The sequence below is a fragment of the Neophocaena asiaeorientalis genome, unplaced genomic scaffold (assembly GCF_003031525.2).
Source record: "Neophocaena asiaeorientalis asiaeorientalis breed wild unplaced genomic scaffold, Neophocaena_asiaeorientalis_V1.1 scaffold1, whole genome shotgun sequence".
NCBI classification, from domain to species: domain Eukaryota; kingdom Metazoa; phylum Chordata; class Mammalia; order Artiodactyla; family Phocoenidae; genus Neophocaena; species Neophocaena asiaeorientalis.
This window is the reverse complement of record NW_020171981.1, coordinates 2,351,688-2,378,020: the sequence shown is the minus strand read 5'-3', so window position 1 is coordinate 2,378,020 and position 26,333 is coordinate 2,351,688. Positions and strand designations below refer to the sequence as shown.

Genomic DNA, 26,333 nt, shown 5'->3' with positions numbered 1-26,333 from the left:
GAAGAATCGTTAATACTTAGGGACTTGGGTTGAAATAGCCCCACATTTGCCCTTTATTCTGTTGACAATATTTTCATCCTGGTATTTAAAGGAGCTGTTACAGAGTATGCAAAAATTAGTTTGCGCCGGAACTTGGGAATATGTATTTGTTCAATGAGTTATTAATAAAGTCTTGAATTAAAAAATTCCTCCTAAGTCCGTTTCAATAAAGTTTTGCTCAAACGCGGAGCTGGGATCTTATCGCGAGAATCTGGCAGAATGCGTTTCTGGCCCGGGACTTGCTCTCGCGTTGTTTGAGCAGGCAGTGGGGAGAGGTGAAAGGAAGCACGAAATACCGCGAGAGTACTGCAGATTCTCGCGATATTTCCTGGGATTACCCCCTCCCCCTTCCTCCCAGTGCTGTTTCGGTTTAACCTAGTGTGTGACTGTGAGCTTCTGTGAGGGAGCGAGTGAGTGTGAGGTACTGAGGTGAGGCGGAAGCTAGAAGAGGGGCTCTTTCAGTAGCGAGGGACAAAGGGGGCGTGAGGCACCTAGGCCGCGGGACCCCAGCGACAGGAAGCCGCCCCGAGCCGGGCTACCGGGAAGGGGAAGGGCCCGCGCAGTCCTCACAGGGCCCCAGAGCCGGAGTCGGCCCCACAGCCCCGGGCCGTCGGCTTCCTACTTCCTCGACCTCCCCGGCGCCTGGGCCTGAGGATTGGCTCGGCGTGGGGAGGAGGGGAAACAGACTCGAGCGGCTACCCGTTGTCTCGCAACTCCACTGCTGAGGAACTCTCATTTCTTTCCTGGCTCCTTCACCCCCCACCTCATGTAGGAGGGTGCTGAGGAGTCGGGAGGGAGGAGGAGCCTGGGCTACCGTCCCTTCCCTCCCCACTTGGTGGGCGTGGGGCTGGGGCTGGGGGGGAGGGTGGGGGTTACTTTTTGGAGTGCTGGGGAACTTTTTCCCCATTTTGAGGCCAGGGGAAAGGGAATGCCCAATCCAGAGAGACATGGGGGCAAGAAGGACGGGAGTGGAGGAGCTTCTGGAACTTTGCAGCCGTCATCGGGAGGTGGCAGCTCCAACAGCAGGGAGCGTCACCGCTTGGTGTCGAAGCACAAGCGGCATAGGTCCAAGCACTCCAAAGACATGGGGTTGGTGACCCCCGAAGCAGCACCTTTGGGTACAATTATCAAACCTTTGGTGGAGTATGATGACATTAGCTCTGATTCCGATACCTTCTCTGACGACATGGCCTTCAAACTGGACCGGAGGGAGAATGATGAACGTCGCGGGACTGATCGGAGTGACCGCCTGCACAAACACCGTCACCACCAGCACAGACGTTCCCGGGACTTACTAAAAACTAAACAGTCAGAGAAAGAAAAACACCTGGAAGCCTCCAGCAAGTCGGGATCGATGAAGGACCGGATATCAGGAAGTTCAAAGCGTTCAAATGAGGAGAATGATGACCATGGAAAGACGCAGGTCTCCAAAAGCAGCAGCAACAAGGAATCCAGGTCATCCAAACTCCATAAGGAGAAGACCCGGAAAGAACGTGAGTTGAAGTCCGGGCACAAAGACCGGAGTAAAAGTCATCGGAAAAGGGAAACACCCAAAAGTTACAAAACCGTGGACAGCCCCAAACGGAGGTCCAGGAGTCCCCACCGGAAGTGGTCGGACAGCCCCAAGCAAGATGATAGCCCCTCAGGCGCTTCTTACGGCCAAGATTATGACCTTAGTCCCCCGAGATCTCACACCTCTAGCAATTACGACTCCTACAAGAAGAGTCCGGGAAGTACCTCAAGAAGGCAGTCGATCAGCCCACCTTACAAGGAGCCTTCTGCCTACCAGTCCAGCACACGGTCACCCAGTCCCTACAGTAGACGACAGAGGTCTGTGAGTCCCTATAGCCGGCGACGTTCTTCCAGCTATGAAAGGAGTGGCTCTTACAGTGGGAGATCACCCAGTCCCTACGGCCGAAGGCGGTCCAGCAGCCCTTTCCTGAGCAAGCGCTCTCTGAGCCGGAGTCCGCTCCCCAGGTGAGCTATTTGTCTAACAGCCCGTTCCTTCTTTCGGTGGCTTATGAGGAACTGGTGATTAGACATGTTAACATTTTGTTGAAGCCCCCAGTGTTCATCATTGACTGGAACACTTTGCTATTGGTTAGTCGTCATGTAGGTGAGTCTGGTCTCCTCTTAACCCAGAATTGGAGAAGTGCAGAGTTCACATGCCTACAGCTGCTAAAGGTAGGTACTTCCAGGGGTGGGATCTTCAGTTGTAAGCTCCCATGTGAGAAAAATCATAGGCTTCTGCTTACCGACTGCATAGGATTGATGCTGGTGCCCAGAGTTTATCCAGCTATTTCAGTTGCTTTGTCTTAACTTTTTAAAAATCACTTTGGTATTAGTGCCTTAGGCTTCATTGGACCTGATTGGAGATGTAAGAAATTAAAAATTTTCATTTGTATTATCTCGGGGCTATTTGCCTAAGTCATCTACCATTTGTGCTGTCCACTGAGTCTCCAAACTTGTAAGTTTATTTCGTAATTGACAATTTTTTGATAACTTACAAGAGACTCCTGTCTTTTTTACGGTACGCCGGCCTCTCACTGTCGTGGCCTCTCCCGCTGCGGAGCACAGGCTCCGGACGCGCAGGCTCAGCGGCCATGGCTCACGGGCCCAGCCGCTCCGCGGCATGTGGGATCTTCCCGGACCGGGGCACGAACCCGCGTCCCCTGCATCGGCAGGCGGACTCTCAACCACTGCGCCACCAGGGAAGCCCGAGACTCCTGTCTTTTATGTGATGTTTCTAGTGGAAATTCAGCCAATTAGTTCTTTTTCCCTTTTATGGTATAACCTAGCAGAAATTGTTTCCAAGGATAATTTGATTTTATTTACAGCATCACCATTGACTTATTTGTGACCACAGGTGAATTTCAAAATCTTTCTCTTAAAAATTGGTAATAGTACCTTCACTGTGATATTTTTGGTGAGAAAGTCATGTTAGTTTGAAATTTAATTGTTGAAGTGAATTGTCTACAGAAAACTGTTCTTGTTCCTAGGTGGTGAGATGTACCTCCCTCTTTGTAGACTTAACATTTGCCTCAAAAGCAGAACTTGGGCTTTGGAGTTATACCTGAGTGGAATCCTAATCTTGCTTTTGTGACCTTTGGCATATAATTTAATTTCTCTGTGTGTGAAATGAGAATAATAACTACCTACTTCTAGAGTTGTGAGGATTAATTAGTAAATATGAGTGCATAGCCAGGTACAGTGCCTGGTACTTGGAGCCAGTCAGTAAATTCTATCAATGAATGAGGGAAATGTCGTTGAACACTAGTAGAGAAAGTATGCAAATTTGAAAAAATCCATGCATGTCAGTGTGAGTAATTTTTGCTGACTTAAAGTTATAATTATTCATAAACTAGTTTGAATTCATCAAGCTACAGGAGTTCCTAGCTGTCAGAGTCTGAAGTTCCTTAGGCTTTTCCCCTCCATTTTATTACAATTTTTCAAGCACAGAAAAGTTGAAAGAATTGTAGTGAGGACTCAAGTATGTACCACCTAGATTCTGCAATTAATATTTGCTATACATTTTATCATCTCTATCCATCTCTCCACCTTCATTTGTTTTGATTCATCTCAAAGTAAGTTGCATACTTACTTGAAGTTTATAGTGAAGTTCACGTCACTATAAACACTTTAGCATGTACACCATTAGCTAGAGTTCACTTTTTTTTTTTTTGGAGGGATGAGGGGTAAATTTATATACAGTGAAATGGATGTCTTAAGTGTACCATTTGTAAAATTGCTTAGTTTTTTAAGGATGCCTAAGAAATATTCTCAGAATATTTGTTTTCTTGAGGGAGTAGTTTCATTAAGCCTGTTCTGAGAATTTTTGATTGTTACGGGGTTTGGGAATACAGAATTACATTGAGGCTAAAACACTAAAACAAGTTTCAGTAAAAACTGCTACTTTGCAATGATACCTTTTGGATTCAAATCTCAAGTTCTCTCTTCCTCTACTCACTTAGTTGGAACTAGTGCAGTGATGGTAAAAATAAATCAAGAAAGAATTGGAGACACAGTATTATAGGACACAAATATAAACACTACATAATAATCCTGGAGTCACATGCACATTTTTAGTTGGCTTGAAAAGAGCATTATGTGTTTGTGTGTGTGCGTTATGTACGTATTCTTCCTCATTCAATTTCTTAGAGTCAGGGTGGAGGAATATACAGATCCCTTTTATGGTATTCTCTTTTTTTTTTCCTTGAGAGAGACAGTCAAGATTAAACAAAAGATTTCATTTTTAAAGACTGAAAATGCTTTGGCAGAAACACAAGGTCTTTGCATCCACCAAATTATTAGTGATTAATAGTAGAAATTTCATTTCAAATGGTGGGACCTAACTTAATTTAGGGAAAAAATACATTTGTTTTTGAAGACAATTTTTTTTGTTGCCTGCATTTACCTATTTGTTGTTCCCTGTACCCCCTTTTTTCCTTGAAGAGTGGACCTGGACCTCAAATGTAACGTTTATGTAACTTATGGCCATCCAAACATCCTATTAACAGTAGGCTTCTGTTCAGAAGTTTAAGGTTTGTAGCAGAGTTCCTTAGGAAGATTTAGTCATGCTGAAAGATGAAAGAAACAGTGGTTTGTAGAGCACGGTCTCTGACATTACTTAGTGTTTTCCTGAGATAATGTTAGTTTTAGACCAGCCTATAATTCAATCAGAGAAAACCTCTTGTTTTAGCCACTTATTTATAAGAGAAGTATTAGTTTTCTGAAGGGTAAGTGGATATTTGGTAAATTCACTTAACTACTTTCAGTATTTTATATCCTCATGTTCATATATACATTGTTGTTATTCTTGTTTTGAGCACTTTGATTCCAATGATAACTTTACATTTTAATAAACTTGGAAGAAAGTTTCCAAAAAGCATTATAGGTATAAGAAAGTCATGACTAACATCATGTGAGTTGTTTCACCTACCATGTATATGCTATTTGTTTTGAAACATTTTGAATCACATCAGCCTTACCAATGATCAACGATAAAGGGAGATATTGAAGATCTGGAATGGGAACAATTTGTTTTACACTACTGGGCAAATTATCTTTTGTCCAGTCACATTTTTTGTGCTAATTTTTTTCCTCCTCACACTGAGGCCTGAGCACATTAGGCTTTATGAAAAAGCAAAAAAGAATTAATGAGGGTTTGGGTTTTAATTTAGAATAATCTGCCTTATAGATTCCCAGATTTTACTTTCCAGTCCTTCCTTAATAATGGAGAAGATAAGTTGAACATGCAATAATACCTTGCTTTATGAATTCCTAAAAAGTTTATTGGAAATCATTTTATATTTGAAAGTACTAGAAGCCATCATAGTTTTAATAACTTCTAATAAATTATTTTGGTAAGACAGTTTCTCTGGTTTATCTAGTTTTTGTAAATCCTAACTCTTGTAATTGGGGGTTTGTTTAGTATAGGTGCAACTTAATTATAAAGTGAGGATACAAGGAACAGAATCTTTTCCTGGGATTTCTCAATAAAATAGCTGTCTAGTTTAAAAAATTTAGGTTTTGGTGAAGTGTGCTAGTTACTTTTAACTTCCTAATTGATATAACCCACGTTTAGCATTAAGTATGACTTTTTAAAATCATGTTTTCAGTTTATCAGATATTTAAACCAAAATGCTAAAAGTAATCATTGTGAATATGGGTATTTTCTAGCATGGGAAAAAAGTATCCATCCATCTTCCTTCAGTTGAATAAGTAGTGGATAATTTTTAGATGATATGATTGAAATATGTTGCCATGCAGGATTTATTTCCTTCTAATATATTTTTTAAAGTAAAGAACAGTTTTAAATTTACAGAAAAATTGTAAAGATAGTACAAAGAATTATTTTATGTCCTCAAACTCAGTTTCCCCTATTGTTAACATCTTACATTTGTTACAATTAATGAACCAATATTGATACGTTATTATTATTATTTGATGGTACCTAATCTATTTTTAAGATTGCTAAATACTCAGTGGGTTTTTTAAGTTACAGTTCTTCATAGTTGGTTTAACTGATCTATTCCACATTGCTGTAGTCTATCCATTTTAAACTGCTTTTTTCTTTTTCCAGTAGAAAATCCATGAAGTCTAGAAGTAGAAGTCCCGCATATTCAAGACACTCATCTTCTCATAGTAAAAAGAAGAGATCCGGGTCACGCAGTCGACATTCCAGTATCTCACCTGTCAGGCTTCCACTGAACTCCAGCTTGGGAGCTGAACTCAGTAGGAAAAAGAAGGAAAGAGCAGCAGCTGCTGCAGCAAAAATGGATGGAAAGGAATCCAAGGGTTCGCCTATATTTTTGCCTAGAAAAGAGAACAGTTCAGTAGAGGCTAAGGATTCAGGCTTGGAGTCTAAAAAGTTACCCAGAGGTGTAAAATTGGAAAAATCTGCCCCAGATACCGAACTGGTGAATGTAACACATCTAAATACAGAGGTCAAAAATTCTTTAGATACAGGGAAAATAAAGTTGGATGAAAACTCTGAGAAGCATCCTGTTCTTAAAGATTCAAAAGGACAGGGAACAAGAGACTCTAAACCTGTAGCACTGAAAGAGGAGATTGCTACTCCAAAAGAGACAGAGACATCTGAAAAGGAGACCCTTCCACCTCTTCCCACAGTTACTTCTCCACCTCCTTTACCAACTACTACCCCTCCACCTCAGACACCCCCCTTGCCACCTTTGCCTCCACTACCAGCTCTTCCACAGCAACCACCTCTGCCTCCTCCCCAACCAGCATTTAGTCAGGTTCTTTCTTCTAGTACTTCAACTTTGCCCCCTTCTATTCACCCAAGGACATCAACTCTGTCCTCTCAGGCAAATTCTCAGCCCCCTGTACAGGTTTCTGTGAAGACTCAAGTGTCTGTAACAGCTGCTATTCCACACCTAAAAACTTCAACGTTGCCTCCTCTGCCCCTCCCACCCTTATTACTGGGAGATGATGACATGGATAGGTAAGTCCTGTGGTTAACTGGGAAATTTTAGCCGTCTTGTTCTAAGTGTAATGTATTTTTTGTTCTCAAGCTTTGTCAAAATTGATCTAATGAATGGCTGTTTAGAATGCTTTCCTGAATAGGAAATGCCTTTGATGTTCGGTTTTCAGTGGAAAAGCCCTTATATATGACATTTGTTAGGAAAAGAGAATTACAGTTTGAGGTCTACGTAACCCTTTTTCTCATAAGTGTATTTATTGATAATTTTGATTCAAATTTTTAAAAATCGTGTGTTTTTCTCCTTAAATTTTTTTTTTTTTTTGCGGTACGCGGGCTTCTCACCGTTGTGGCCTCTCCCGTTGCGGAGCACAGGCTCCAGACGCACAGGCCCAGCAGCCATGGCTCACAGGCCCAGCCGCTCCGCGGCACGTGGGATCCTCCCGGACCGGGGCACGAACCCATGTCCCCCGCATCAGCAGGCGGACTCCCAACCACTGCACCACCAGGGAAGCCCTCTCCTTAAATTTTTATGTTGAAAATTTTAATATTAAATAGCTGCAGAAAAGTTAAAAGAATATAATTAACACCTGTATACTCCTCACCTTGATTCACCAGTTGTTAATTTTCTGCCATATTTGTTTTAACTGTAGATATCATGACACTTCTGAATACTTTAGCATGTCTCTCCTAACAAGAACATTTTCCTATATAATCACAATACCTTTATCACCCTAAAAAACTTGTCATTCATTTATTAAATATCAGTAGCATATCAATAATAATAATATCCTCAGTGGTCCCAAAAATGTCTTTTATAGCTACTTTTTTTTTCCTCCTGATGCTTTAAAAAAATTAATTATCCTGTAAGAAGAAAAGAACAATATGTAGAATCTTTGCTAATTAGAATATAAATTCACAGTGGGGTGATGGGAAGAGCTCTAATTTTAATGAGTCCTCTGAGTGTTGAAAACTGAAATAATTTGAAGCATGAATCTGATTTCATGGAAGGCTTTAGGAAATATATTTGTTTAATTTCTTGACAGGCCTAGCCAGGCAAGTACCACCAAACAAACATGATTTAGCAGTGACATATGCCATGGCAATCTTTCTATTATTCTTTTTCCTATGGAGATTCTGCCCTCTTGTTCTGGAGGATGTGAGTTTCACTTATTGCAACAAACTTCCACTGTAAGCACAAAAATAAGTATTATCGGTCTTGCATCCCAGACCAATTCCCAAGCTTCCCTTACTTTCCAGGTGACATCAGTAGTTTGAACAGTGATACATTTCAGCCCTCTAGATCTATATTTTTTCAGATTACACTCTGCACTTTTTTTAGAAGGTGCAAGTGCAATAAATGAGAGGGAAAGAGATTATTTAAAAGAATGGCTCCATTACTATACATAGCTGTAAATCTGATTTTAAAGAAAAATTTCACATGCTCTTTCTAATATTAATAGGTATTTATGAATTCTGCCACATCCTGAGAACTGCAAAGGAGAACAGAACCTGAAATTTATGTAGAAAAATTTGTTTGAGGTACACAATATACTTCTCATAGATACAAGCGATATATTTTTACAGTTTTTGTTGGAAAATAGTCAATTGAGTATCATCCAAAGGGAACCTAGGCCACTGTCTATCCGCAGGAACCTTGTTTAAATCTTAGTTTACATAGTGGCTAGGACAATATCAGTGTGGCTAAGGATCCTCCTTTTGAAATATTTACTTGGCTAACCAAATAGCTGTTGAACCTACCTACCATGTGTCAGCATGGAGTGCAGGTTTCCAGAGGTGGAACAATTTTGATAGAAAGCACATAGGAATTTTTATCTTTCAGGTTGCAGATGAGGGGTAAAGTAAGACTATTCAGTGCTTATTTGAGTATGTGTCGCTATCTTTAAAAATGTGTAAGAGAGAGAATGAAGTGAGAAAACTTATTTTTGTTATATATTCTGATTCCAAAAATGTAACTATTTTATTTTATAGTCCTTACTAAAGGTAGAAAAATGGAAGTGAAGATTTCTTCCACTATCAGTTTTATTTTTTCACTATAAATTCAAGATAGTTTTTCTGTTCTTGTTTTTATTTACTTATTTGGTGCCACCCTATCCATGTACCAGCTGCACCTATCTTTCACATGAAAAATATTTATTTATTTAAAAAAATTTTTTTGGCCACACTGCGCAGCATGCAAGACCCTAGTTCCCTGAGCAGGGATTGAACCTGCCCACCTTGCATTCGAAGCGTGGAGTCCTAACCACTGGACCACCAGGGATGTCCCGAAAAATAATTTTATGTAAGAAAACTTTTTAGGAAGTAATCTGAAAGTTGCACATGGGACTCATATTCCTCCTACTTTCTCTCATGTGAGGCTTCAGGAGCTTAAATGTTGAGAATGTGACTTACACATCTTTTTATTGCCTACAGTGCTTTAAACATAGAACACAGAATGCAGTCATTAAATATTGATTATTTGAATAAGTAAAACTGCTGAAGGAGCCAGAGTCAGGGCTTGTGTGAAATGACATCGGGCATGTAGTTAAATTATTTGCCACCTGCATGACATAAAGCTTGTATTAGAGGATTTGTCTTTTTGGGAAAAGATTGAAATTTTTCTTTCAAACATATATATTGGGCAGGAGTGTATTAACCCAGGTATCAAATGCAGGAGTGAATTTAATTAATGGTACTGCAAAAACCTTTATGATTCATGGTCTACAATTCTTGGTTTCAAGAAGCAAAGGCTGCCAAACATCCACCGTGTTATGGTACATTCTTCATGAACATAGCTATTCATGGGGATCTGCTGCTTTTTAAAAAATTTTCAGTTAACCACATAGGGTTTTTTTAATATTGTTTTCTTTATTTTTTTGATAGCCTGGTTCATTTGGAGTTTTATCAGACTTGAATAGAGTCTACATTATTCTCAAAGGCTGTATTTTTAAAGTACTGAGCTCGTGTAGAATAGACCTGGGTAAACATTCAGATTAGATTTTAGGATTTTTGTAATAGAATGCTTGTTTTTTACTAGAATGCTAATACAATGTTTTTAATGTATTCACTCAAATTTTTAATAGAAGTTTGTAAAAATAAATCACTTTTTAAACAACCTGCTTTAAGGGGAAGGAGATAAATGATCTATTTAAAGTAGTTTATTTTACATTTTGAAAATTAATTAATAAGAATTAATTTTGGGGAATTCCCTGATGGTCCAGTGGTTAGGACTCTGTGCTTCCACTGCAGGGGGCTCGGGTTCTATCCCTGGTCGGGGAACTAAGAGCCCTGAAGCCACGTGGTACGGCCACCCCCCCAAAAAAAAATTAATTTCTTTTCACATAGTTCATATGTAAATTCATATTTTTTTCTTTATTAACAATAAAGACTTATTAGAGGTGTTACATTGTACCTACAGATTAAATCCAGCATCGTAAATTCCAAGAGACTATCCGGATTCTAAAATTTCAGCGTCTTGGAGCTTGGCAACTTTTTTTTTTTTTTTTTTAATTATACACAAGCATTATGCAACCTTGTCACTACATGTGAACCCATCTGCAGGTATAAATGGAGAACCAGGAAATACTGATATTGGTAGGGTAGATCAGCACTTCCTGGTACTGAATCTTCAAGTAATGACTTAGATGTTCAGTATCTGCTCCAATATGTTAGGCTCTCTGCATCTACTGTATGCCCTCAGAACTATATAGAGCTTTATTTTAGTGAGTGCCCTACACTAAAGGCTAACGAGCATAATGTTGTTAAGCACTGCAATTTTATGGGTCATCATTATTCCAAGGTTTTTGGTACATTTGGAATTTATTGAAACAGAATTTGACCTCTATTAACTTGTGCCCTGAACTGGTAGTACGTATCCCATCAAACACTCATTCTTTCTTGACATAAACATACTAAAAATATAATTTTTCAGAAGCAATGTACATTTTCACAGTAGCAAACAATATTTGAACCCATAAAGTAAATTTTGGATAAAACAAGTGTAAGTATAAAATATAGACTGAATGTAAATGATGGTGAAAGAATTCAGATAATTTGATTCTAGTGACACAGAACCAAGATGGAATCTATTTCTGAGTCATGAGGAATTGAAATTTATAAAAAATATTTTGACATTAGTTGAAAAATTAGGAATTTTCTTTCCCAAATGTCTTAAAAATTGGGGAAATTTAAAAAATCTATATGGCATCCTGACTCAAGAGTTTTCTGGTAACAGGCTTTGTTCCCAGGGTAGAAAAATCTTAGTGCAAATTATAATAATGTTGTGTGTTCATCTCTATCAGTAATTTAACAAAGTTTCAGGTGATTGTTTTGCTCTCCATTGACTACCCCAGTTCTGGTTGATATGGTACAAACTAGATTCTATTGTTCTGTCTGATTTATAAGAGATTAAAATGATGAAAATTGGTAGGAAGTAGTAGCTTTTGAGATTGTGTTTCACACACAGAGGGCAGCAGTATGCTTTAAAAAGATACATTGCGGGGCTTCCTTGCTGGCGCAGTGGTTAAGAATCCACCTGCCAATGCAGGGGACACGGGTTCGAGCCCTGTCCCAGGAAGATCCCACATGCCGCAGAGCAACTAAGCCCGTGCGCCACAACTGCTGAGCCTGTGCTCTAGAGCCCATGAGCCACAACTACTGAGCCCGAGTGCCACAACTACTGAAGCCCACGCGCCTAGAGCCCGTACTCTGCAATGAGAGTAGCCACCCAATGAAAAGCCCGTGAACCGCAACGAACAGTAGACCCCGCTCTCCGCAACTAGAGAAAAGCCCGCGCCCAGCAACAAAGACAACGCAGCCAAAAACAAAAACAAAAACAAAAACATACATTGCAAGGGGTAGATCTGTTCTTTATGGTTCTGTGGAAGTATTCATGAAAGAATTTTTTTTTAAATAACCACTTGTTGAAAACGTAGAGGAGGTTTGTACTGTGGTTAGGATTCTCAGATTCTTTTTAATCTGCTGATAACTGTGATGGAATACAAAAGACTATCTAGCATGGTTTTATTTGTAGGCATGAATTAGTATGCTGCACTGTCTTTTCTGAGGACATGCATGGCACAAAATCCTTCCTTTACTCATAAATAGAGGTGGTTAAAAATTGGATCTGAAAACTGAATTTTCTAGTCTATTCCAGGAAAGCCATCCCTTCTGTTTTCCCCACTGACTATTAAAATTTGTTGATTATCATGAGAGACCTTCTGCTATCAGTGTTTTAATGATTCTGAAATAGTCTCTTGGACTCTTTCTCCTTAGATTTTTAGTTTGAAGGTTATTTATCCATTTTGGATGGTCGGATATGGTTGCCTTTTGCTTCCCAGCCAGTAGAATAAATAAGTATATTTTTCACTTATTTTGATTTCCAGCTTAGCTGTATTTCTTACAAAACACTGTAAAATACTATTTGCTTTTTCCAAGTTTCTCGCCACATCTTCAGTAACATAATAGTATTGGCTTGGCCAAAAAGTTCATTCAGGTTTTTCTGTAACATGGAAAAACTCGAACAAACTTTTTGGCCAACCCAGTATTACATTGCTGGGCTTTCAGTCATTTAAATCTTTGCTGGTTAAAATATGGAGCAGGTTTGGTGACTTCATGAGTTGCAGTGGTGCTTTGCAAATTTAAGATTATAACTTCCTGCATTTTATTTCATCTCAATAAAAATCCACATAGAATCTTAGGAAGGACATTAAAGAAGTTTATTAAAGTTGCTACAAATAATATGCCAAATTTTTTATTAGTTTTTTTAATATACTATAGATTTCTTTTTGCAAAATCCAAGTCTCTTTAACTGTGATAAACTCCATTTCATTGTTATATTACTGGGGTTTTTTTCCCTTAAAAGTAAAATCTTTGTAATCTTTTAACAGCCAGACATTATAATCTTTGAAAAGTTTTATTTGCACATCCTTTAAGTAATTGTGATCTTTTTCATTTTTTCCTCTCTGTTGTTTAGTCCGAAAGAAACTCTACCATCAAAACCTGTAAAGAAGGAGAAGGAACAAAGGCCACGTCACCTACTCACAGACCTCCCTCTCCCTCCAGAGCTCCCTGGTGGGGATCCATCTCCCCCAGACTCTCCAGAACCAAAGGCAATCACACCACCTCAGCAACCATACAAAAAGAGACCAAAGTGAGTTTTTGGAGGGACCCTTCCTTAATTACAGCTTTCTTCCTTACCTTTGGACCACAACCTACACCAGTAGGCTTATAGAGGATTGGGCCTAATGTAGATCTTATTTTATTTTAATGGATAAAATCCTTTCATCTACACTCATAGATACCATGTTGTGTTTTTTAGAAAAACAATAATTTCCCAAATCCAAGTATACCATGAACATTGATCCCAGTGTATCTTTTGAATTCATAATACTTAGCGTATTAAAGAAGAAAAAAATCCTTTAATTCAGAGGGTGTCAACCATGTACACATTAATGAAGAATTAATAGATGGGGGATTTTTTTTCCCGAACTACATAAATTGCCATGCCATAAATGTAGTAGAATCTGAGTTTGATCTTCAGATTGTTAGCATTCTTCTCTTGGTAGTAAAAATAGTTGCCATTTATTGAGCACATATTATTGCCAGTTTTATATTTTACTTTCATAGTAACCCTATGATGTAGGGATTATTTTCCCATTCTATGGCTGAGGAAGCCAGTACTCAATAAAGTAGCAAATCTATTGTTATTTGATCTTATGTCTTCCTGAAGCAAAAAAAAAAAAATCTGTGAGAGATTAGCCACTGTGAGAGACTGTTTAAACTATTTATTTCATATCATTTGATTCCTGCTTTTTTAATAAAGAAACTGATAAAAGACTCAGGAGCCAGAGAAATCATCATAAAAGAATTCTGTTTTGTTCTTTGAATACGCTTAGGTAATTCCTTGGCGTGGTTAGGACTCCATGCTCCTACTGCAGGGGGCACGGTTTTGATCCCTGATCGGGATCCCTCAAGCCATGTGATGCAGCCAAATAAATAAATAAAAAAGAAAAAGAAAAAAAGGAATGCACATAATTTTTTAAAATAACTTTTTTGTTTGTTTTTATTTTTGTTTTCCCTTTTTTAGAATTTGTTGTCCTCGTTATGGAGAAAGAAGACAAACAGAAAGTGACTGGGGGAAACGCTGTGTGGACAAGTTTGACATTATTGGGATTATTGGAGAGGGAACCTACGGCCAAGTATATAAAGCCAAGGACAAAGACACAGGTAAATATTGCCACAAAATTTTAGATGTCAGAAGGTTAAAAATTTAGCAGTACTGATGTCTTAGGTGGATTTAGCAAAAGTAAACTTTGAGTTCTTATTTGGTCTCCAAAGGTTATGAAATAGACTAAAATTTTCCAAAAGAAGAGTATAATTATTACTGTCTAAAAACCTTCCTCCTTCTGTCCATTGTAAATGTTTTATAATAAGCTTGCTGGGAATTTAAGAGAAGGTAAAAATAAAATTTGTCAGTTGCTCTTTGGTAAGGGGCTAGTCCTTGAAGATAAAATGAAGTAGCTGGATTATTGATATATTTTAATAATACAAAATTTTTAGGCTTAACAGAATATTGAATTAAAATTTTAAGGGCTTCCCTGGTGGCGCAGTGGTTGAGAGTCCGCCTGTTGATGCAGGGGACACGGGTTCGTGCCCCGGTCCAGGAAGATCCCACATGCCGCGGAGCAGCTAGGCCCGTGAGCCATGGCCACTGGGCCTGTGCTCCGCAATGGGAGAGGCCACAACAGTGAGAGGCCCGTGTACTGCAAAGAAAAAAAAAAAACTTTTTTTAATGTTTAAAAAGACAAAGATAAGAAAGGGAAAATGGGGATTTTTTTTTTTTTTAACAGTATAAAAGTATCTGCCATGTAGCATTAAAGTAGGCATTAAGGGGCTTCCCTGGTGGCGCAGTGGTTGAGAGCCCACCTGCCGATACAGGGGACATGGGTTTGTGCCCTGGTCTGGGAAGATCCCACGTGCCGCGGCGTGGCTAGGCCCGTGAGCCGTGGCCGCTGAGCCTATGCGTCTGGAGCCTGTGCTCTGCAACGGGAGAGGCCACAACAATGAGAGGCCCACGTACCGCAAAAAAAAAAAAAGTAGGCATTAAGTCTGTTTCAGAGCAAGAGCGTATATTGGTTGATTCATGATGGTGGCCAAAAAATGCTAATTGTAATATAACAGTTTGAATTTGTTGTAACAGGAGAGCTAGTGGCCCTGAAGAAGGTGAGACTGGACAATGAGAAAGAGGGCTTCCCAATCACAGCCATTCGTGAGATCAAAATCCTTCGTCAGCTAATCCACCGAAGTGTTGTTAACATGAAGGAAATTGTCACAGATAAACAAGACGCGCTGGATTTCAAGAAGGACAAAGGTACTAGCAAAGAATCATGTTTCTGCATGGGAGATTGGTACATTTTATTTCCCTTTCTTAGCTTGTTTGCCTGTTTGCATTTTTTAACAAGTTGTACTAAAGTCCAGCTTCTTTCTTTAATCCACATCAGAATTAAGATGTTAACAGATTGTTCTTGTGCTGAACAGTGCTTATTTTATAAAATGTCCATTCGTCATTATTGTACTCATACTTTTAGAAATCACTGTTAATCATTAAAATTAGAGTCTGCTGTTAACACCTAATAAGGCCAGCACACAAACAATATAAGATTCTCTTCCAACCAATGTTTTGAAGTCGGTTTTTTTTGTTTTTTTTTTTTTTACAAATTGTAATAACAATAATGGAAATTAAAACCCAGATTTGACAGTTACTCTCATTTTTACATCATTTATATGCATCCTTTTTTTTTTTTTTTTTGCGGTTCGTGGGCCTCTCACTGTTGTGGCCTCTCCCATTGCGGAGCATAGGCTCGGGACGCTCAGGCTCAGTGGCCATGGCTCACGGGCCCAGCCGCTCCGCAGCATGTGGGATCTTCCCGGACCAGGGCACGAACCCGTGTCCCCTGCATCAGCAGGCGGACTCTCAACCACTGCGCCACCAGGGAAGTCCACATCCTTTTTTTTAATGTAGTTTTGTACTTATACAGTTTTGAATCCAAAGCAGGTATTTCTAAAACAGTTTTCAGGTCACATAGTGGTTTGTTTTCCTGGATTTGTAACTTTTGTCTGTGGGGGATACATTCGTTTGTTGTTTTCATACTTGTGTTTGAATTAGTCTATATATGACATCCAGCCTACTTTTATTAAAGTAAATCTGAAGGTTTAGAGAGGGGCAGCTGTGAAGAGGTGGCATCTGTGAATATAGCCTGAGATGTTAACAGAGAATATGATTGAAATACATAAAATTAGGAGGGTAATGGATAAAGTTAAGTTGGACTTCTTTACAGAGCCTCAAATATATTAGCTCTAGGGGGGTAATACCTCTTGAATTTAGTAGAAGTAGTTTTAAAGAAAAGAGGAAATCCTGCTTAGATAAATTTATGAAAGTTAGATTGGAATAGAATTAAGTATACTAGGTATACTTCTGGGTGTGTTTTTTTAACCTTTTCTGATTATAAAAATAATACAGTGTAGGGGCTTCCCTGGTGGCGCAGTGGTTGACAGTCTGCCTGCTGATGCAGGGGACACGGGTTTGTGCCCCAGTCCGGGAAGATCCCACATGCCACGGAGTGGCTAGGCCCGTGAGCCATGGCCGCTGAGCCTGCGCGTCTGGAGCCTATGCTCCGCAACGGGAGAGGCCTCAACAGTGAGAGGCCCGCGTACCGCCAAAAAAAAATACAGTGTATAGCTAGTTTCTGTGAGGATGTGTAAGAAAGTGTTAATTGGTTGCTTCTGGAGAGGTGCTTTTCATCCATGCCCTTCTGTACTGTTTAAATAATTTACCATGTACTGTTTAAATTCTTTTTTAAAAAATCGTAAAATAATGGGGGACTTCTCTGGTAGTCCAGTGGTTAAGACTCTGTGCTTCCACTGCAGGGTTCATGGGTTTGATCCCTGGTCAGGGAACTAAGATCCCACATGGTGTGTGGCACAGCCAAAAACTTAAAAAAAATTTTTTTAATCATAAAATATTAAATGAATGAATGGATGTGATGCATGCCCCTTGTGGAAAAATTGAAAACATAGGCGAGTAAGAAAAGGAAGATGGCAATCATTTCTCTCCCACTCCCAGTATATGAGCATCCATAGAAGATCACTGTAGTATTAGCATGTTGGCATTTTTTTTTCTAGTACTTTATATTTTATATATATTGTATTTATTTTAACATAACCAAGATCAAAGTGTATTTAGTGTTTTATAACTTGTCATAAGCAATTTCTTGTATCATTAACATGTTTTAATGACTGTGTATAAAGATAGATGAATCCAAATTTATTTCACCAGTCCTTGTTGAACAATTAGTTGTCAGTTAAAAAAAATATAATAGCACTGCATTGAGCATCTCTGTGCATAAATATTTGTATTTTGATTTATTTCTTAATATAGTTTCCTAGAAGTAGAATTATTCGGTCAAAGGAATTTTCATATTTAATGTTAGATTGCTTTTAAGAAAGATAGTAATAATTTATGTCCCACCAGTGAGTCCCATCCCACTTTATCCTCCCTAACATTGAGTTTATCTTTTTAAAAAATTGTCATCTTACCTGATAGGTGAAGTATGAATGATATCATTATTTTGGATTGCATTCTTTATATTCTGAGTTTTTTTCCATGTCTATCAATTTTACTTATTTTCTCTTCTTTTGAGTTGTCCGTTTGTGTCCTTTATCCATTCTCTTTTGCAGTTTTAGTGTTTTCTTAATTCATACGAGGGCTTAGCTAAAGCTAAGATATTCCTTTAATGCAGTGGTTCTTAACTTTTTGGGAGTCATGAACCTTTTAAAATATGTTATGGATTCACTCTTCAAAAAAATACATTTAAAATGTTGCATACACGTGTTTAAAATGTTGTATGCTATTTAGAGAGTTCAAAGAATCCTTGAAGCCTATCCCCTAGATGAAGAATCCTTGCCTTTATGCTACTGAGAGAAGAATTTTAGACTGGATGGATCATTGTCTAACTAGGTCTAGTATTTCTTATGTTACAGTATTTGCTTCTATCATGCACCTGTTGAAAGTGGAAAGATAATGTGGATTTCAAATCTTTCACAATTCTCTTAGCCTTTTATCTACTTTTAAATTTAGGGAGTTGAATTAGATGATTCATTTTTCTTTCAATTCTTAAATACTATAGATTTCATTAATAATTCGTACTAAATGTACCCCTGGCGTTATTATGTGAGTGCTGTTAACTAGGGTAAAGATTTCTACAAAATAGTCTTAGACGATGTGTAACAAATGGACATGGTTGTATATTACAAATAAAACTTTATTTACAGCAATAGACAGGCGGGATTTGGCCCAAGGGGTCTGTAATTTGCCAACTGATTTAGATCATAAAAGACTAGTTATACAATCTAATTGGGGCAGTTGTCCCTTTAGAGAAGTAAGTAGTCCAAAGAGCACTGGACTATGAGTCAGAAGATTAATTCAAAAAATAGTTCTGTTATTTATTGTTAGAATGGGCAAGTTATTCAACTGCTTGAGTTTTAGTTTCTTCATGTGTAAAATTAAGTGGTTTTTCCAGAAAGCTTATGGTCAACTCCAAAATTATGTTAAAATTTGACGCATTGTCATTTCGGCATCCTTTTTCTCTTGTTTTTAATTTTTTCCTTCGTCCTACGTAGGAGCCTTTTACCTTGTATTTGAGTATATGGACCATGACTTAATGGGACTGTTGGAATCTGGTTTGGTGCACTTTTCTGAGGATCATATCAAGTCATTTATGAAACAGCTAATGGAAGGACTGGATTACTGTCACAAAAAGAATTTCCTGCATCGGGATATTAAGTGTTCTAACATTTTGCTGAACAACAGGTAACACAGTAACCGTATGAGGTTAAGCATTTTCTCCCTCTCTTCTGACACCCTTAGTTTCAGCTAGTTAATTGGGGTTATAGGTAAACCCAGTAATGCACTTTTTTTCATTTACGTACATCTGATGTCTGTACCTTAGGAACAACTTGCGATAGGGGTACTCTGATCAGCAGAGTCTCCAGACTCAGTGTTGGTAAGGACTAAAGAGGTAGGATTGTAAAGGTTTTTTTAAATGCAGACATTTTAGAGAATTACTTACATCCTATAGGAATATTCAAAGAGCTTTTGCCATAGTTAGTAAATAATACTTTTGTGGTCTTAGGCAAATTCAAATACACATTGAGTTCTTAATGACATTCTCCTTTGTTTAGTGGGGAGAGACATACCTGCTCTTTTAACTGCTCTTGAGACTTTCTCAGTTACCGAATTTCAGAGTAAACACAGATGTAGTTGGTGACTGACCTTGCTGCCCAGCACTTACTCCTGGGTTTTAATAGTATAGACAGACAGGAATTTGGTGAAGAACAGTGTTAATTCTTCAGAAGTTTTTATCATCTGCTTTCTTCCTCTCTGGCTATTTGCCTAAATTGCGTTGGTGATATCAGTTGCGTTACAGTAGTCTTTGGTGATAGCCCTACATACTGAGGAATAAAAAGCAAGTCTGGTACCATTGAAATAAGGCCAGTGTTTGGTTCTGTAGGTAGTGGGCTGTTTATAGCCATCTTTGTCTGATGCACCCTTTGTTTTAAATATTTCGGATCAGTTCTATTTAACAAACATCTAGATGGGAATATGGAATGGTTATGACATATTTCCTGTCTTTGTGGAGTAGGGTGACCAACTCTCCAGTGTTGCCCGAGACTGTCCTGGTTTTAGCACTAAAAGTCCCACATGGGATGGTTGGTCCCTGAAGATTTCAGAGTTTAGTAGGGAAGCTAAACAAATAAGTTGCTCAATTCAATAAACATTTATTAAGCTTTTTTTTCCCCCCCTTGAATTTGGGAGCATCTGGGAAGATGCAGTCTTGAGGAATGAACAGGAATTTATCAGAAAGACTGACAACAGAGGTTCACATTTCTAGGCAAAAGAAGAGTGCATGTACAGAAGCACATAAATGTGAAGATAACATAACACGTTATGTTTGGAAAACTGTAAAGGAGTCAGTATTGCTAGGGCAAGAAGAGTGAAGCACATAATGGCAAGAGATGAAGCTGGACAGTTGCAAGGAGCCAATTTAAAGATCTTGTACATCTTGCTAAGGAGCTTAAATTTTATTTACAGGTAACAGCCATTGAAGGGTGCTGGTTAATTTTTTGTTTTTAAATTATACAATTAATGCATTATTATATTAATTGTACAAATTACTGTAAAATTGTTATTTGTAGTTAAATACCTTCTTTTTTTTTTTTTAATTTTTTTATTTTTGCGGTACGCGGGCCCTCACTGTTGTGGCCTCTCCCGTTGCGGAGCACAGGCTCCAGACGCGCAGGCTCAGCGGCCATGGCTCATGGGCCCAGCCGCTCTGCGGCATGTGGGATCTTCTCAGACCGGGGCATGAACCTGTGTCCTCTGCATTGGCAGGTGGACCCTCAACCACTGCGCCACCAGGGAAGCCCTTAAATACCTTTTTGAGACAAAACACGATATTAGAAATATCATTCCTTTCTGCAGACTTCCCTGGCGGTCCAGTGGTTAAGACTTTGCCTTCCAATGCGAGGGTTGCGGGTTCCATCCTTGGTCAGGGAGCTAAGATCCCACATGCCTCACGGCCAAAAAAAACCAAAACATAAAACAGAAGCAATATGGTAACAAGTTCAATAAAGACTTTAAAAATGGTCCACAACAGCAACAAAAAAGTCTTTGGGGGAAAAAAAAAATATATATATATATATCATTCCTTTCTGTCACTATTCCTGTGATCCACCACAATTCTCATTAAAGCTGGCCTTGGTTAATCTGTATCCACAGTAATAGTACTTCAAAAATTTGATGATGGCTATCATCTTGCAGCTTTCTGGACTATAGTATTAGTATACTTTTTTCTGTTCCTTTTGCTCCTCTATTGGGGGATATTTCAGGCCAGGGAATAACTGCAGTCCTGCTTGGTGTCCTTTCTGGTGGGTCAGGCCCCTTTCTGTCCCTGACTTCCCATATTCAGGAAGCTGATAAGGTTTTAGACTAAAGTGAATTTCCTTCTCAGGTTGCTAAGCAGGATGCAAGAGTCTCATGGTGTAGTCTGATCCAGCCAGCTTCTGCTCTTGCCCATTTAGTTCTGTCTACACAGAGACTTCTTGGTGAGATGGCCTAGAGAGGAGTCCTCAGGTGGACAAAGAAGAGAAAGCATTGACAAGAGAGGGAGGAGAGCAGCATTGGGCTCCATGATGTTTATTTTACCTTAATTACACAAGTATAAATGACACCAAATTATTTTAGATATAGGAGAGACATAATTAGTCTTCTGTTTTAGAAACATCACTAAATGGTCACCATATAGCATGTGGACTGGAGGCAGAGAGACTTATTAAAAACAGTGTAAGAAACGGTCAGTGCTTGAACTAACCAAGGCATTGCTGGAAGAGGATGGGCAGGATGGACTTGGTAGATCAGTAGACTTTGATGAGTGAGTGAATGGTGGCAAATGAATCAAAGTACTTTAACTCGAAGATTTCTGACCTGAGAAACTATCTAGATGGGTGGCACAGTGGTCAATATAGGGAATACAGAAGAAACAGCAGGATGCGTCGGGGGAAGAGTAAACCCCTTTTGGATATGTCTGTTATATATCCAGGGTAGTGATTTCAAATAGGCATATGGTCACATGGGAGTTTCAAACTAGCATTGTAGATTTAGGAGTTATCAAGCATAGAAAAGATGTGAGAAGATGGAACCCCAGGGGCTGATTAGACAGATAGGAAGAAAATAAGGAAATATGAATGCAAAATAGGCAGGTTTAAGAAATGAGTGGTCATAGATGTCAGGTGATGCAGGTAGATTTTAAGGCCCAAAGAGAGAATCTGAAAATTAAAAGGTCAGTGGTGAAAGTGTGGGGTAAGTGGGTGGGTAGCACAGTTAATGGGAAGGTGATTGTAGGTGTGACCTCAGTTTTTTGTTTTTATTAATTTTTTATTAAAGAAGCAGAGGTTTGAGCATATTTAAATGCTAAGCAAAAAGAAAATCAGTAGAGAGGGGGAAGTTGAAGATTCAAGAAAGAACCAAAGTAATTTAAAGAAATGAGTTTCTAAAGGAATGGGGGTCAAGGCCAGAGGTGGTAATACTGATTATCCTTGAATAAGAAGAGATTGACGCACTTTTCTGTAATTGAAGGGAAAGGAGAAAGCAAGGTTAGAGGTGTAAATAAGTTTATAGGTAAAAGTATGTTAAATAGGTCCCACCTGATGGCTTCTGTTTCCAATGAAGAAGGTTATTTACTGAGAGTGAGAGGGGGGAGGGAGGGGATGGATTAGGAAATATGCTAGGTGTTGGTGATGTTTAGGTCTAGCCTCATTTTCCATAACTGTATATCTTTTGCCATTTTAACTTTCAGTCCTACCATAGTAGGACTTACCTTGAGTCTTGGGATCAAAGTAAGGATGCCAAGAAATTTGAGGAACGCTTTTTGTCTCAATATAGGGCCCAAGTCAGCTATTTCTTTCCTTTTTGCTTCTCTCAGAATTTGCTTATAAATCGAACTTAAAATGTGATGATGTCTGGGACAGGTGGGTAAGGTGCCCGTAATCTTTACGAGGAATGGTAAGAGTTGATTTAATGTAAAATTTCGTTGCTAGTAGCTTTTTTGTTTTAATATTTTGTCCCATTGCTCAGACTTTGAAGAGTACCTCCAAGAAGAGCCCTTTTTTTTCTCTTCTATCTCACTTTTCTGCTTGATCTGAGCTATCAGGCACCTGAGATATCCCCAGTCCCTTAAAAAGGGTGAATTGGCTTTTCATTCCGCAAGATGTAAGGCAAACTGTAAATGTGGATAGACTACACAAGAATTTAGATAAATATGGTTAATCCAGAATAGTTAATGATGGTTTTTAAATAGTTTCCCAACATTTTGTGTTGCATTTTATTAAAATATTGCTTGACATCACTGTCAAAGACAGAATATTTAGCAGAGTGAAACGTGGATGTGATCCCTTTAAGGGAGTGGTTCTCAAAGTGTGGTTCTCAGATTAGCACCATTGGCATCACCTGTGGGCTTGTTGGAAATGCGGATTCATGGACCATGACCTACTGAATCAGCATCTCTGGGAATGGGCCCAGAAAACATTTAACAAGCTTTCCAGGTGATTCTTATTTCGTATTAACGTTTGAGAACCCCTCTAAAGTCATAATTGTGTATCTTTATGGTATAGGAAGTGATGGCAGTTTGTTGGTAGAAGGGGCCTTGTTCATCATAAAAATTGTTTGTTCAGATCAAAGGTATGTTCTCTGTTTGAAAAATCTGTTATAGCCACAGAATTGTTGCAGTTTACTTTTTGTTATGAAAAATGTCAAATTATAAGAAAAAGTTGAGACACTAATATAATTAATAATACATATACAATTAACATTTTGCTATATTTGCTCCCTTTTTATTTTTCTGCCTGACGTATTTTAAAGTAAATTACAGATATCATTACGTTTGATCCAGTGGTTAGGACTCGGCACTTTTACTGCTGGGGCCCAGGTTCAATCCCTGTCTGGGGAACTAAGATCCCGAATGCCCTGTGGCGTTGCCAAAAAAAAAAAAAAGCCTTTTGTATAGCTAGTTTATTCAAACCAGAATCAGTCAAGGATTATGAATTGGATTTAGTTGTTAGGCCTCTTAACTCTCTCTTAATCTAAAACAGCCCATTCCTTTTACCACAACAGTAGGTATTTAATCTAGCAGGTTCTAGCCACTGTTGTTTGCCAAGAAATAAAAGAAATACTTAGTTAAGGAGTCAAATCCAAAAATACAGTAGTAGTCCAAAAAAAAAACTCTCTAAGGCTTTGTATAGTGGAGTCCTCAAAAGAGGCTTAATCTGGCAGAGTGACCATTAAGAGTAGAACTGAAAGAGCAGAGGTTAAAAATTCATTTTTGTAATTCCTTTAACTCCTAAATTAGCACTTGACTTTTTAGGTGTAAGTTGGAGGCTGCTGTTGTTACTTATGAAAATAATTAATTTTTGTTTTACAGTGGGCAAATCAAGCTAGCAGATTTTGGACTTGCTCGGCTCTATAATTCTGAAGAGAGGTGAGTCATTCAACAAAATTACATGTGGGAAATAAGAAAGAGTCTTTTTCATTCTTGGATATGCTAGTATTCTGCAAATTGCAATAACTCGCTGAGTTCCCTAATTTTCTAAATGTGTTACCACCTAGATTTTAGACAGTAAATTATATCTAAATTCTTGAATCTGCCTTAGACTGAAATAAATCAACCCAAATTGGAATGGAAGTTATTTCTTCATCACCTTCTGTCCAGTTTACTTTTGAACTCTTAGGTTGCTATGGAGCTGTTTTGATGATCCCGTCTCCAGTTGGCAGCTATTTTAATTTGCATTTAATTGTACAAGTATTTTTCATCAGAAACCGTTGTAACCATTGTAAATTTATGTCATGGTTATGATTGACATTTCAGCCGCCCTTATACAAACAAAGTCATTACTCTGTGGTACCGACCTCCAGAACTTCTGCTGGGAGAGGAGCGTTATACGCCAGCAATAGATGTTTGGAGCTGTGGGTAAGGCTTTTTTCACCTTTTCTTTTGTTTGTAACTCACATACTGTTGAATTTGTATCCTGTTTTATCTCTACTTTGGCTTTTTGCCACTCTTCTTTAAGTTCAAAAGGATGGGGATCAACTTTTAGCCAGATTTCAAAGAAATCTGTTGAATATTTCTTAATATCAGACACATTTTTTTTAACATTTCCCCAATTTTCTTTTTTTTTTTAAGCTTACTTTGAATTTGGATCCAGATACATTCAAATAAGGCTCATAGATTGTAATTGATTATCTCAAGTCTTTTAATTATAGATTCCCCCTCCATCTCTCTTAGGATTTTTCCCCCCCTCTTATAATGTTTTTTAGAAGAAACTGGGTCATTTGTCCTACAGAATTTCCCATAATCTGGACTTTGCTGGTTGCATTCTCATGGTGATCTTTTAGCATGGTTCTCTATTTTTTTTATTTCCTGTAAATTGTAGGTGAATTCAGGTTTGAATCCCAACACCCACTGACCCTGAAACTATTTTACAGGTGGTTTTGAGTACTTCTGACAGATTACATAGTCACTTGTACATCAGAGTTGGGGGTAGGAAGCAGTGGGAGCCTCTGCCCATAGTACAGGCAATAACTGGATACATTATCTGTAGAGAACTTAAAAACAATTTAAAAATGCATTACAAATTAGTCTACTTTTTATTATCCTCTTATACAAGCAGTTCTAAACAATGTCTAATAAAATATTCATCCCCATGGGAGCAGATTTACACATACACACACCACTTTATATAATATGTAATTGTCTCTTTTTGAAATGTTATTAGCTATTAATGATCCACATCCATCAATCCATTTGTGGTTGTTTTGTGATATGATAGTCTAATCATTTTATTCTTTCTTGAAATAAAGACAGTTTATCTATTTGGGTACAAATGATACAGAAAAGGTTTAATTAGGGAATTCCCTGGTGGTGCAGTGGTTAGGACCCCATGCTTTCACTCCTGAGGGCCTTGGTTTGATCCCTGGAAGGGGAACTAAGATTCCACAAACTCTGTGGCACAGCCAAAAAAAAAAAAAAAAAAAAGTTGAAAAGGTTTAATTAAAGGTTGAATTATTTCATTTTATTTACCAGTTTTCAAAATAATGAGGTGGCTTACTATTATCCTCCAAAGATGACCAAAGAGAAGTTATTTGGGATTTGTTTTTTAGTTTCATTATGAGCTCATGGATTTAAACAAATTTGACATGTTTTAATTCGTTGTAGTTATCATCTTTATTCCTCTTCAAACTGTCCAGTCTTTGGTCAGTGGGAGTTTATGCAGGTTAATTCTTGGGACCTTTTGACTCAACCATATTAGTCTTTGATAGCCTTCATTGTTTTCTGGTTCTAGGCTCATCCTGTTCATTTCCTGCTACAGACCTGGAATTGGCCATTCTCTAAGGAGTCTTAGTTCCTTTTAGTACAAAATGATACTTAGAGGCCACAATTTGTATGTTAGGGGCATAGACATTTAAATAGGCTGTGTTGTTTCATTTTTTTTAATATATAAATTTAATTTATTTATTTTTGGCTGCGTTGGGTCTTCGTTGCTACACGTGGGCTTTCTTTAGTTGAGGCAAGCAGGGGCTACTCTTTGTTGCTGTGTGCAGGCTTCTCATTGCGGTGGCTTCTCTTGTTGTGGAACACGGGCTCTAGGCATGTGGGCTTCAGTAGTTGTGGATTGCAGTCTCTAGAGCACAGGCTTAGTAGTTGTGGCGCATGGGCTTAGTGACTCCATGGCATGTGGGATCTTC

At 38.5% G+C, this 26,333-nt stretch overlaps 1 protein-coding gene across 13 annotated transcripts in view; it reads left to right on the top strand.

The window, feature by feature from the left end:
* The first annotated feature begins 917 nt into the window (after nucleotides 1-917).
* The window catches only part of CDK12 (cyclin dependent kinase 12), a 78,160-nt gene continuing 52,744 nt past the window's right edge, over nucleotides 918-26,333 (top strand). For 12 of the 13 annotated variants that reach the window (XM_024746136.1, XM_024746148.1, XM_024746105.1 and 9 more), the window contains exons 1-8: nucleotides 918-2,016; nucleotides 6,122-7,003; nucleotides 12,954-13,130; nucleotides 14,067-14,206; nucleotides 15,180-15,350; nucleotides 18,659-18,848; nucleotides 24,013-24,069; nucleotides 24,457-24,558. In XM_024746136.1, coding sequence (XP_024601904.1) covers nucleotides 968-2,016; nucleotides 6,122-7,003; nucleotides 12,954-13,130; nucleotides 14,067-14,206; nucleotides 15,180-15,350; nucleotides 18,659-18,848; nucleotides 24,013-24,069; nucleotides 24,457-24,558 — 2,768 coding nt within the window. In that variant the 5' untranslated portion in view covers nucleotides 918-967. The remainder of the gene's footprint in view (nucleotides 2,017-6,121; nucleotides 7,004-12,953; nucleotides 13,131-14,066; nucleotides 14,207-15,179; nucleotides 15,351-18,658; nucleotides 18,849-24,012; nucleotides 24,070-24,456; nucleotides 24,559-26,333) is intronic. The other variant, XM_024746073.1, reaches the window with a different exon arrangement.